The sequence below is a fragment of the Tyto alba genome, unplaced genomic scaffold (assembly GCF_018691265.1).
Source record: "Tyto alba isolate M040663 unplaced genomic scaffold, T.alba_DEE_v4.0 Super-Scaffold_1, whole genome shotgun sequence".
Classification (NCBI taxonomy): domain Eukaryota; kingdom Metazoa; phylum Chordata; class Aves; order Strigiformes; family Tytonidae; genus Tyto; species Tyto alba.
The window spans coordinates 35707302-35720930 of record NW_024881261.1 but is presented as its reverse complement, the minus strand read 5'-3'; the positions used below and the strand labels follow the sequence as shown (position 1 = coordinate 35720930).

At 40.7% G+C, this 13629-nt stretch overlaps 1 protein-coding gene across 1 annotated transcript in view; it reads left to right on the top strand.

Moving 5' to 3' along the window:
- CTNNA3 (catenin alpha 3) overlaps window positions 1-13629 on the top strand; it is a 519632-nt gene that overhangs the window by 493242 nt on the left and 12761 nt on the right. Inside the window, exons 16-17 of the mRNA XM_032994547.2 lie at window positions 10681-10786; window positions 13404-13538. Of these exons, the coding sequence (XP_032850438.1) occupies window positions 10681-10786; window positions 13404-13538 (241 nt within the window). The remainder of the gene's footprint in view (window positions 1-10680; window positions 10787-13403; window positions 13539-13629) is intronic.

The window sequence follows — 13629 nt, the reverse complement described above, 5'->3', positions numbered from 1 at the left end:
AGGATTCTGTCAGGATTTCAGTGAACGAGCAGCTATCTGTACCGCATTGCCTGCTAAGGCGGGAGTTGATTCCAGAAGGTTTCTTCAAATTCAGGTCCCATAGGCTGAGGAAAAAAGCTGCAGCTATACTTTTAGGCCTTAGAATAAAGTACAGTTTAACTCTGAAAAAACAAAGTGACGTTTTTATTCAGGCCTATCGTGTTACTTCTTGGGCATGGTGTATTTAACAGAAATACTCCCAGAGGATACTTCTTCGGTCCTAGGAAATTTCAGCTACTTTGGTATAAAGTAAAAGTCTCATTCACCAGAGAGCCCGCGACAAACATGTCTTCCAGCGCTTTAATCTTGACATAGCAAAGTGATGGCAACACTTGCCGATGTCAAATAACTTACTCTGTTGAATGATACTGTGTTGAATATAATTTTTCTGCAGAAACTGTGTTCGATTAAAAAAAGTTTTTAGCCTTGTTTATTGTTAAGAAAAGTTTTGAAGTATATAATTAACACAACTGGGAATGACCTGTTTTGCTGTGGTTGCACCAGACAGTTTGAGATGATAAGGCGTGATGTACCTAAGGCCCAAAATCTGGCTCTAGTTTGCAGTCTCTGCAGCCGAGCTTTTAAGCAGGTGAGTTCTTGCATCACTGCAGGGAAGGAATTCCCTTCCTCACACCTGGCATTCTGCATCAGGAATGATGAATGCTCTCTATTGCTACTCAGTAGCAAATTCCTTATTCCTAAAAAGGGAAAAAAAAAAATAAAAAAGTGAGCTAAGCAGCTTTGTACAACGCTGTAAGCAGACATAACTGTTTGCCAGAGGGTATACATCATAGCAAACAACACACATAGAAATAGTTTTCCTCATGTCTTCGCTCTAATTTTCTTTTTTTTTTTTTTCTTTTTTTTTTTGGGGGGGGGGGCATCAGCAATGGCTTCTAGCCAGCGACCATGTCTTCCTCACATACTACCGCTTATCTCTCACCACCCTGTGGCTGCAACAGAACTTTCTTCCTGATGTTTGCTGAGCCACACAGGAATTAAGAGCTTCCGTGTTGTCACTGCTCTTTCATTAGACTCATACAGCTAGCGCTGACAACTCACAACATTATTAGAAATCTTTCCACGTATATTGCTTCATGTCTTGGCACTTGAGGTATGTTACTGTAGGCGAAGCTTGCCTCCGGCATCTTTTAAGTAAGTTTCTTGGCTGTTGAGCAAGTCCTGGAAAGGCAATCCCCAAAGGCTTGGAAAACAAAAGTAAATACAAAGAATTTGAGTTTTATTATTTTGAGTCTCGTGGTAGCAATTCCAGTTCTGTGATATTTTGAAGACTTTTGATATTTTAATTCTCAAGGCAGACTATTGAAAGATTTCGTTTGCGCACGCTGTGTTACACTGTGTTTACGTCAGTAGGTAAGAGCAGTGGGAAGAGCCCGCTATGAGAAATGTGGGAGATTTGGGAGGATGGGAGCATCATGACCCGTTTCGTTTGATACCGTAAAGCTGTTTGTAACTCTGAGTTGTCTGCAGTATAAATCAAAAGTAGTTTGCTTAGTTTTATTTTTAAAATGTGTACAAGACAAGTATCAAATTGATGAAAGACAGAGAAAATAGAACATGGTCAGTCTCTAAAACTGTTCTTTTTCGTCATGCAAAGTATATATTTTTAATCAAAAAATCTGAAAGTAGTTTCCTCTTTGCATAGCATTTTAAAGCCAGGTACTTTTTCAGTAATAGTCAAGTAAGTAATGCAGTCGGAAAGACAACCTAGGACTGAAATTGCTGCTTTTGGTCATGCCCATTAGGCTATTGTAATATGGAGGGAGGAAAAGTAAAAAAAGTATCTGCAGGTTTTACTCAAAAAAACCAAACGAACAAACAAAAAAAACCCAAAACAACAAAAACAAAACAAAACAAACGAACAAACAAAAAACCCCAAAACAACAAAAACAAAACAAACAAACAATCAAAAAAAACACCAAAGCAAAACAAAAAAACACCAAAGCAAAACCCCCAGACCCCCTACCTAGGTGGTGTTTTAGCTCTCAAGAGTTATATCTGAAGGATTCTGATCATACCTGATATCCAAGGTGGCACTTTCAGGAGCTTCAGTTCCCTTTTAGTCTGATTCTGTGGCAGTGCCACGTGAAAGAGCAACTTGTCAGTGAGAAAGACAGTGTATAATAGACAATAAATGGGGATAAAGTAGTATCAGAAAAATCAAGAAAAATCAAAAATTCAAGCCTAACAAGTCCAACTTGTTTGCCTTCTGGGAACTTACCTGTAAGAAAGCTTCATCAGTACCTTCATAAGGACTTAGAAATTAGGAGATGAGTTGGTAAGAGAATATGTCCACTGTAACAGTGAGTACAAGTGTTCAGTGGATATTGGTAGTTAACGGCTGGGATATTAGAAAAGGATATTATTTCCACAGTTTTGAAAATCTTAAAACACAGATGTTCAGTTGTAGCCAAATATTTCCATAATTAATTGAATTTTCTGATTGTCTAACTAATTAATTCTCTAACTAAATGCCAGCATTTCAAACAAGTGCGTGATCTTTAGTAGTCTGGCAGGAGGACAGGAGATTTTCTACACAGATTTTGAAGCTGAAGGAAAAAAGAAATTAGAAAATCAATATCCTATTTTGATGTGAGGAAGTTTACTTTTTTCCTCTGGACATAAGAACCAAACTGAGAGGGAAAAATGGTTGCGAGTTGCAAGGCACAAAAGTTTTAGGGTGGATTAACACATGAGTAAGTAGTATTTGGGATCTATACATTCCTGAAGATATCCAAAATTAGTAGTATTCAGCTGAGTTTCCTGTTTCATGGTCACCAGCCTTACCGTAGAAAGTATTCTTCCAAGACATCTCTCGTATCAAAATTCATAGGTATCGTATTAAAGGAAGCGTCTTTAAATTCAGTCTCATTCGTATGATACACATATTACAAAGACGTCGTGTTACAAGTATTGCAATGGTAGAATTATAGAGTGTTGTGGAAACAAAAGTGCAAGTTAGTGGTGCTTTTCAGAGGCTGTAGAGGTAAAGAAGTATTGATTTGGAAAGACTGCTAATCGGTTCAACAGTGTCCTGGTTTGGGCTGGAATAGAGTTCATGTTTGGTTTGGTAGCTGGAGGAGTGCTGATGGCACGCTGAGATGTCAGGGACTCTCCAGCTCCCTGTGCCCTGCCTGTGTGCAGGCTTGCAAGAAGCAGGGAGGGAGCACAGCTGGAGCAGTGGGCCCAGATTGGCCGATAGTCCATGTCATGTGATGTTATGCTGACCATATAAGGAAGGGGTGGGCGGGAAGGGGTGTGCTCTCACTTCCAGGATCGCTGCTGTGGCGTCTTTGTGTTTCAGCATCGCTAGCCGGGAACGGCCTAGGTGTCGGTCAGCGGGAGGGGAGCAGTTGCATTGTACATTACCCGTTTATACTGTCACCGTATTATTTTATTACTGTTATTAAACTGTTAATCTCAACCCGTGAGTCTCCCTTTGCCCCTCCAATTCCTTCCCCATTCCCAGGTGGGGGAGGTTGGGTGAGCGGCTGCGTGGTGTTTGGCTGCTGACCAGGCTCAAACCATGACAGACAGATAACCAGAAACATGTGAGGTGTTCAGAAGATGGCTTACTGAGCCATTAGCAATAGAGTAATGTGATTAGATAACTGTATTAATAAGCGTCTGTCACAATGGCAAAGCAGATGTGCTAGGTGCGTATATAACGAATGTAAATTTTTGATGAGTACTTTTGACTGCAAAATGTGTTAATTACATTTAATATCATGCTATCTGTTTCATTTTGCAAAGTGGAAAGTGCTTTTATTTTTTGAAAACAAATAGCTGAGGACAGTTTACTGCTAAAATCTTAAAAATGATGTGCTAATTAAAGGAACGTATTTTGAAAGGTGAACTTCAATGTTTTCCATTACCTGACCTATCATTACAAGTTGGTTGCCTCATTTTGGCTTGGATAGTCCTGCTTTTGGTACATGCATAATCATGATGGATCTTTAAGTCCAGTTGGTGTTGAATTGGTAAAGAATGGAATGTACGGCGTACCAGTTCGTAACTCCCTTCTTTGAAATGTCAGATGTCACAGTCGGGCAAAAATGTCTGTTGTTTTCTGAAGATGAAACTTGAAAACTTGATAAATGCAATTACACAGAATATAATGACCAGAAATGTGACTCCCTAACTCTAAAGATGTCTTACATTCCTCTGTTCTGTGTCCTAAAGTTCACTCAACTTAAAGTCCATTTATTGTATTTGCGAAATCTTTGATCGTTGTGAATTTTTCCTTTGCAAAACACTGGATGAGCACTCTGAAAGAGGACTGTGCAGTATTTTTATATACCGTGAGTCAGATAAGTCTTTTTGAGCAAAAATGTTAGCAGGTTACCAATAGCCCATGTGAGTTTTTGAATCAAAGTTTGGTATTAATTTATATTTTTCCAGGGATTTTTCAGAAGACTGATTTGTTTGTTGTGACACAGTGGGTAGTTACAATTATAGTTGTACTACTGAGATCTCATTCTTTCAAGTAGCTTTAAAAGCTATTAGTGATAGCTGATGGGCAGGAATGTTGAAAAATATGACAATTAATAGCATGTGATAACAAGAGAAGTAGGATATAGCACATGTAGGATCTGGCGCATGTAAACTCTGAAACTGGCAGGAATGGTGGCAAGAAAAATGATGTTACATGTTATAAAGGCATTCTGAATGAATCATTTTGGAATTGACACTTCGGTGTAATGCTAAATACTTCAGTAAAGAATATTACAGAAGGAAGTATTGGCAAGAAAGACATAAAAGGATTGTGCTGTGAATCAATGTAAAGAAATTGAAAAATGTTAGAGGGAAGGTGAAAAAAAATTTGCAGAGCCTAACAGCGTAGAGTGAAATAATGCTGTAAGACAGACCAGGTTGTAGCACGGCCTTCTTTCTAGCCCACGATAGCGCTACCGTTAATTGGTTTTGCCGATTCTCCTGATTTCTTCTGCATCTAGCAATACGAGTTTCTTTTTTTTTTTTTCCTTGAAGTATCTGTTTCTGAAGACCCGTGGGTAGAGGAGCCTCTCGGGGTATTGTTTCACAATAATTTTTGCTCTTCTACTTACCATCTCCCTGTTCTTGCACAGGTGTCCAAGGTGACTGCGATCACGGGAGTGAGCTGCAGCACATCTGTGTCTCCTGGTGCTGCTGCCTGGCAGGGTAGGGATGCTGGAGGGGATGGCCTGGTAAAGAGTGGCCGCTCATCATAACTATCCACTCTGAGGAAGCCCTTGTTTCAAGTAGGACAGAGCCTTAACTGTCATTTAAAAGTAAAATGGTTTGGACTTTCAGTATTAGAGACTAAAAGGGTAAAGACGTGAGCAGCATGGAGCCTTGAGCTGTGGAAATAAAACAAGCTCCATATAATCTCAGCGGTATACTTTTTGGCCAGTCTTGTGATTTTTTTTTTTTTTTTTTTTTTTAGATCTGAAGGAGGTTTTACGATTGTTATGATTGAAGATTCAGTCAAGTGGAATGAGAAAATTTGAGATAAGAAGGGTTCAGAATGGAAACTGTACGTCATGGATACAGCTCTTAGCTTAATTGTTAAAAGACTTCTCATCAGCTCTTTTTGCACCCGCATGGACCGCACTAGGTTCTGGATTTCTCTTCTGTCTTTAGGTAGCATCCAATGACGCCCTTGGGCAAGAAATGTGTATCTTACGAATCTTGTGCCCTAAGTACAGAAACCTAAATGTGTAAAGGCACTTAGTTATCTTCATCATCCATTGAGGAGTCATGTTTTCTAAATACCCAAAAGCACCAAAGTAGAATTCGTTGTGTAAATGGCAGTAGACCATAACACCTGTGATGGTTTCAAGGTGTATCTATCATGCAGTCTTCATGTCAGGGTGGCTGCACGCAGCGACAGAGGCAGAGTCAATAAAACACCCAGAGAATTAGCAGGTCCAGGGAAGGGCTGAAGGGAGTTGCCAGGCAGGTTAATGGTGCTTTGCCCGCTAGAATACAGAGAACCACATGGAGAAGGTTATCCAGCTCTTGTGGTTTGGCCTCACCCTGTTTTGTAGCTGGAGGTTAAGGCAGAGTGGGACTACGGTGATTTGTCTCGACCAGCTGCATAAAATGCCTACGTTTGATCCAGTGGCCCTAGATATTTCCATGGAAGTCAGGTTCTGAACAGTGGAGAAGGATGCCAGGTTTCATATATTTATGTACTGTGTGCTGTGTTAATCTGGGAGGCGTAATGTAAGGTAGAAACTTGTTAAGAAATCGGGTCAGTCTTCATGTGTGCATGTGAGACGGGTTTCCCAGACTTTCCAGTTTGTTTGGCTGGTATTGAAATCCAGATACACTTTCTTTACTCGCAAGGTAGTCACCACACAGAGGCAGTTACTCCAAAAGGTATTTAATTCTCACCACAAAATACATGTGGTGTTTAATGGCGTGAACTACGACATACACAAGAGGGAACTGAAAGCCTCAATCCACTTTCCTTTGCGATTTCTGTCATCTGATTAGCAGGGTTGCGGTCAGTTTGATTAGGGAAGAAATGGGATCCAAAGTGTAAGCTTGAGAACTGCAGATGGGTCATATAGTATTTGGAAATGCATAATTACAGCTGTGTGGGTATATAGTACAGCTGGCGCTGTTACCCTGCGTTACTGGATTTGAGGTCTCATTCTATGACTAGTTGACGACACTTTTTGTCTGATAATAATTCTGCAAAAGGAGCTCTCTGAACCCCAAGTTTGGGGTTTTCAGTGTTTGTTTTTGGATAGTGAATTTACTGTCTCCTTTGTTTGCTTTCACGTTGAATATCTAAAAAGCCGTTAGAAGACAGTTCTCTAAAGTGTCAACATCTTCTTTTGCTGCCATCCTTTTTTTTTTTTTTTTCTTCCCCTCCCAGGAGTAACTAAAGCGTACTATATATTTTACTCTGGGTTTGTCACGATGTAATTAAAAGCTTCTCAGTAACTCTGTGCACAGAGAGTAGTTGGCACCTTCAACCTTTATCTTGGCCCTTCCGAATTGAAGTGTTAGGTTATTCATCTGCCAGAGTTCCAAATGTTTGGAGTTTCTTTTGTTTGTTTGTTTTTTAAAGTAGTTTGTCTTTTTAAGTTGCACTGATTTATTCTGTATTAACTTATCGTCTACATCCAGAAATTATCTTCCACCTCCCGGGCTATACCTACAACTCCTCTGCCGTGATGTACCCTCTCCCCCATCCCCTCCGTACTATTTTAAGATATAGTTACAAGTTATGTAGCATATTTGACAGGTAACATAATGATCAGTAACTATTCAAGTAATATCGGCATTTTTTCCCTACGGACTCTTTCAGGATTTCTCAGATTTGAAAGTGTCATAATCAGGATGATGAAACAGCACTTTGCTATATAGGACTGCATTCTGAAGCAAGATTTCCTTGGTGTTAAGCCATATGCTTTTTAAAATCAGAGGCCAGAAATAGCGCTTTTAGCGACAGTTTCTGATGCTGTCGTGTTCACCTTTGACCCCACAGCCAAGTTTTCAGTGCCTGGATTTTCTGACAAATTTTACACAGCTGACAAAATCGGATAGGTGAGCTTAGAAACGAGAGCATTTTGTCCTTTTCACGTTTAAATAGCTGTATTCCTGTTTCCTTCATCAAACCAGGGAGAGGAAGAAAACATGGCAGGTTGTTGAGAAAAGGTCTCTCTGTGTTTTAACGGTATCGGATAGTCTGTCCAAACATTAATGCAAATGTGGGACATTTTTTTTTCATTGTTACGCAGTCACGTTGCATTTTACGGCCTCGATGAAGGCCTGCTTTGAGAGAAGTACGCAGAAGTCAGGGACAGGTGATAGCAAGGATGGACCCGAGGGCTTTCACAGACGGGGAGCCAGGGCCGTGCCCCTTGAAAGCAGCTGGGGGTGAAGGGGAAGGTGGGGCCACGCACTTTTGTGTCATGGTGCCTGATGGGCAGCGGCGGCCCGCAAATGAGAAACCTTGTCATGTAGATGTGGCACCAAAGACGAACTACAAAAATACCACAGAGTCTTCGTGATGTTTTGTGAAATTACTGGAACACCCAGATTTTCTGCAGAGACAGCAACAAGAGATGGCGGTTTTAGTGAAAATCGGACAATTTTGGGCACTGCTATTGGAATTGGTAGACGCAAAAGGCCTTTGAAAAATCTGCTTTATATTGTCTACTAACTACTTAGAAATTTCTTGCTTGCTCTGTTTTGGTCTTGGGTGGCAAAATAAAAGAAGCTGTATCGACCAGAAGGAGGAATGGATTGGGTTTCTCTTAGTGCAAAGCCTTCTAAATAATAGCTTGCTTAATTTCATAAAGCCGGTGTAAAACACAAGAGGTTTGGGAAGAGAAGGATTGACCTACCTGAGAAAGTTACTAGTGTGAGATTGCCAGATCGGTAGCTAGATAATAGAATCTGTCCTGGAAATCATAGAACTGGTAGAAAAGTGTATCCATGATAAATAGCTGAAAATGAACAGTAATTTCAGATTCACATTTAACCACCACATAGGTGTAAAGGATTTAACTACTCCAGTGAATTACTACACTGGCCATTTTCAGTATTTCTTTCGCCACAGTCGCATTATTGTTCTGCAAAGCTCTGGGAGAAAAGGGATATGTAGCTTGCATCCTGCCAATTTAATTCAAAGGAAAAGTCTGGACTTCTGATCTGTTTCTGTGTTTAGTCTTTTTCCCACTTCCTTGGTTTCTTCAGAGCTGGCGCTGAAGAAATCATTGGGCTAATTACTACAGATTCATTGAGAAATTTCGCGCTGCTTCCTACCATTCCGTGGAACGGAAGGTGTCTGCTTGGACAGAAGACAAAAGTCTTCTTTTGAGAGAAGACGTGCATGATGTTAGAGGTCATGGTGGAGAGACCACGTAACCATATGTAAAAAGGCATATAATCGTGCCGAATAAACCAGTCACCTTGGATGAAGAGGAACTTTTATGTTTAGGTTCTTCCCAGAGCCTGACTGCTTACTCCACTGTAATAAGCTGAAACTTAGGAAGGAAATTCGAACGCAGTCCATTACGTTGGCACTCTGTTTTCTCTTTTCTAAATTAAGTCTTAAGTCTTTCCAGGAGTTTTCCTAGAGACTTCATTGCTGTAAAAAAGAGCAGAAGTCTTACTCGTCCTCTGTGTTTACCACGCAGGTAAACCTTTTATCACCCTTTCTTCCGTGGCATGCTCGCGTTGATTCCCAGTGGACTGGTGATCCGCTGACACTCCAGATGGCTTCTTACTGTCTTGTCGTGTAGGGACTAACTCTGCTTAAATCTGCATGTTTGATTTTCTTACCTCAGCGCATGTATCCTTTTTAAATTGCATCTACTGTGTCTTTCTTACTTTTCTCAACGTATTGCCAAGTCTGGCTTCCCGGCCTATCTACTTCTCCTTCCGCATCGGTGTCAAATTTATGTTCGTTAAGGATTCCCTGTTTTCCTTCATTCGAGTCATAAAGAACTGAGCAGTGCAGAAACTGAGGCAGATGGCAGCAAAACCATGTTCCTTCTGTTTTTTCCTTGGTTGTGACCGTGGCCCTTCAATAACCGGGTCATCCCAGAGTAAGTTGTTCTGACTGTTTTGCGGTTTCCTTGCCGGTACTATGTCTATACTGTGTGTTCTTTAGGTAGCTTATGAAAATATGAAGGGAGGCCGTTTCAGAAGCCTGTCTGAACATACATGGTATTCATAGCTTCTAACCTTTCTGGAAGGCACAAAAGCTTATTTTACATTGGTCTGACAATACTTAGCCTTGAAAAATCACAATAATCACCTGGATGAGGGCCCTGGTGTTCTTCAGGAAGTCAAGAAATGTCCAGTCGATGCCCATGGACAGGGAGCCCTTGCCTCATCGAGGCCCAGCCTGAATGCTAAGTGGATGCAAGTCGGGGACACTCAGATGGACGCGGGACTGGGGTTGGCCGAGATCTCCAGGCCGCATCCGTTGCTGAGCTTTGATCGGAAGAGACAGGAGCAAAGAGGTGGCTGTATCGGTGGGTCTGTACTGGTTTGGAGTTAGTGCCTCTTCTGCACTGTCCCCAGAAAACCCGTAATTACAGTGAGAGCTGTTAGGATTTGCTGTGCTAGAAATTGGGACCAACAATGCTAGCGGTCAGTGCCTGAAGCTCTTGACTTTAACGTGACAAAAACCGCTCGGGTAGCAGTTTGGAGCTGACAGTCATAGCGAAGCTATGAAATGCTGATTGTTTGATGGTGTGAGATACCTAAATTTCTGACCAGATAATCCATAATAAGTGTCTTAATACACCACTGTGCTGAGCTGTCTTTGAACATATTGACTTGAAAATTCCTGTAAGGGAAAGGAATGTAAACTTTATGTAACCACGGAAAAAGCAAACGGCACAAGTAGGCTCTCAGGATCCGTATCCTTGGGATTTGGCATAGGTTGTGCTGCCAGTATGAAGAGATGGCGTGACATCTTTCTGGTACCTCAGCATCCATTTGATGCTGAACTGAAAAGAAATGATTGGACAGAGCAGGCAACGTAGTTAATGTTGCTTCTGTATGTATTAATTGTTTTGTTCAGGGGAGTTCTGTGACTAATTTGTATGGATGGGATTTAATCTCAGTTTTTGAATAACATCGTAGTATTCTTTGTTTCATTTGAAGGGGTAGAGGGCCACTGAAGAACACCTCCGATGTCATTAACGCAGCAAAAATGATTTCTGAGTCGGGATCAAGGATGGATGCCCTGGCACGGCTGATTGCCAATCAGGTAGGTTATTTATTCAGCAACGCATTGAACTTTATTGCAGATGAACCCATCTGCAGAGCTCCGACACCCGAGAAGGTCCCTTACAAAAGCGTTCCTGACGTTTAGATCTGATTTTCCTTCTCGATTTCTGAAGCAATGACTACATGGATTGTCTGTTAATTGTATGTGTGGATTCTCTTCTTTGTTACGTGTGTGTCTTTGTATATACACTTACACAGAGAAATATAGATGTACATAGATCACCGATATATATGTATGTATATTTATCTGCATATATATTTGTACAGGTGTAGATTTGTGAACTTGTGTAAGGTATGAAAGCGACAGATTTGACATATAGTATATAAGACTATAAATGTCTGCATGTATATATAGATACATAAAACCCCCTATATTTGTAGAGAGAGGTAGGTCCTTTAAGGTAGGAATGTAACAGGAGACATACAGTATACTACTGCCTTCTTGACCTGCTTGTGTAAATTACCTAGAAACAACGCAGGTTGTTGCAGGCGAGTCAGTTTAGGTGTGGGAACACAGGGTTGTTGCAATGGCGTAGAGTTCTGCTGAGGGGGCTGACTGGTCAGGACAGGTGCTAGAGCTCAGCACTGCCATCAGGAAGGTTACAGACCTCTATTCTCTGTCTTGGTAATTACTTGTTTTCCAGCCTCATCTCTCTCTAGATCTGTATACTTACTAGAACCTGTGCTTTTGCTGCTTGACCTAGGTTATCTTTCTTCCGTCTTTGTCCCCCAGCACTGTCTGAGTCTTTGGACTATTGGTGTCAAAGGGTTTTGTAGGTAAACACTTCTCTGGATAGTCAGAACCAGATAGTCTTGTGACTTTGAAACGGGTCCCATATGCTTTACAAAAGTTTTCCTGAAAGTAAATTTTTAAAATCATCCTTGGAAGTGAATAGTGGATAGATATGATGCAAGCAGATGTGCTGAAGAGATCTTCTGCCTACAGGATTGTCTTACCTAAAAGCTTACAGGTAACAAAGAATTGCGGAAAAAAAGGGAGGAAATCAAAAGCAAAGTAAACCCAGCATTGTTTACAGTCAGAAAATCCTGCAGCATTGTCTTGATGCTTTGTGCCACCGCTGTGCCGGTGGCTTTTTCACTTGGAATCGTGAATGTTGGTGTTGGTGTGTTCGTAATCGCCGTGTGATTTGTCAGAGAACTCGGGAGGTTTCTGCGAATATTTCTGTTAGTGAAAAACTGCTGCGTTGGTTAGGGAAAGACCTCATTAACACCCCACTACTGTCAATCAGTATGGAAAAGAAGGTCTAATCATTTGTCAGGATCTCTGGCTCAGACTGTGAGCAGGCATTAAACTGGCCACCATCCATTGCTCGTGGGATGAATAAACTCAGGATTTATTCAATGTCCTTCAGTTGCAGCCCTGTGTTTGGTTTCGGTAGCAATAACAATAAGGAAGTCTTCTCCTAATAATGCTGAGAGTTTCATTGTTTTGAAAGTGACTGACCATAGAACTAGTGTTTTCAGAGAACTATTTTAACCTCGTGCTCTTGTTCTAGAGCGACAATTTCCTCTTCTTTGTAGCATATTATCTTAAGCATTCCAAAACTGTTATAAATGAGTAGAGAAGAGATGTCTAAGGAAGAGAGGTAAATGTGACTGGCCTGCCAATGATAGTATATGAAAGAGTGCTATGTATGAAGGGTAGATTATTTTTGTCTCTGTACTTCAGTAATTGACGTTGTCAGTATGTGAAGTGGATGAGACGCTATATCAGCACTCTATCTGCCTGTTTCTTGAGTTTTTCCAGTGGAAAACAAAAGATGAAATCACAGCATAGTTAAAAATGGACAAGGAAGCATCTCATTGCAGGAAATCTACCGTGTCTGGATATAATTAGTTGTGATGCTTAAAGGGATTATAGATAGGTGCATTAGGCAAGAGGGACAAGTTCTTAACAATAAAAAAGAAATAGGAGTTAATAATCTAGTTTTCTAAAGAGTTGCTGAGACCCCAGTGTTTCACTACTGAGGTGTGTAATTCTTGAAAGTAGCACAGAGGAAGGAAAAAAACAGATGTAAGGTCACGTATTTTTCTGTTAGACACTAATGCTTTGAAAACGTCACACTCGAAAGAGCGCATGTCAAGTGATTGTTTTATTTTTCTTCTAAAAGATGCCGAAGTACAGAAAGCATTTTGATAATGGATGGAGCAGAACATGAGGTAGATTATGATGTTGAATCCATAGTAATGAATTTAAAATTGGTCACTCTGATCTTTCTTAGTCATTCTTATCTTTTGCTAAAGGTAAAACATGAACTTGTTTTCCTAACCAAGCACAGTCATGGAGAGTAGAATTGTCACACCCTGATTTTAAGCAAGTGTCATGTTTCTTCATCAAAGGCAGTAGTTCAGGTAAAGCGTGTCATGAATTCGATAGAATTGGTGACTTTTCTGACTCCTGGCAGGTTTTGGATTGAAACACGTCAACTGCAATTCCATAAGCTTGAAAAACTACATGGTAATGCATAGAATTTGAATAGTCTGTGAAGTATTAATGCGATAGTAGAGAGAAAATTTCGAATTAGCAAACGTAATGCTGTAATGGTTCATGAAGTGTTCTTTTGTTATGGTTTCAGTGTCCAGACCAGTCGTGCAAACAGGATTTGTTGGCTTACCTTGAACAGATCAAGCTCTACTCCCATCAGCTCAAAATCTGCAGTCAAGTTAAAGCAGAGATCCAGAACCTGGGTGGAGAGCTCATCATGTCTGCTGTAAGTAGAGAAATGGAAAAAGCTACTCTTTGTATCAAAAGAAATTTAAAATGTGGAGTCGTGCGTTCCTGTGTGTATGTAAGAATGTGTA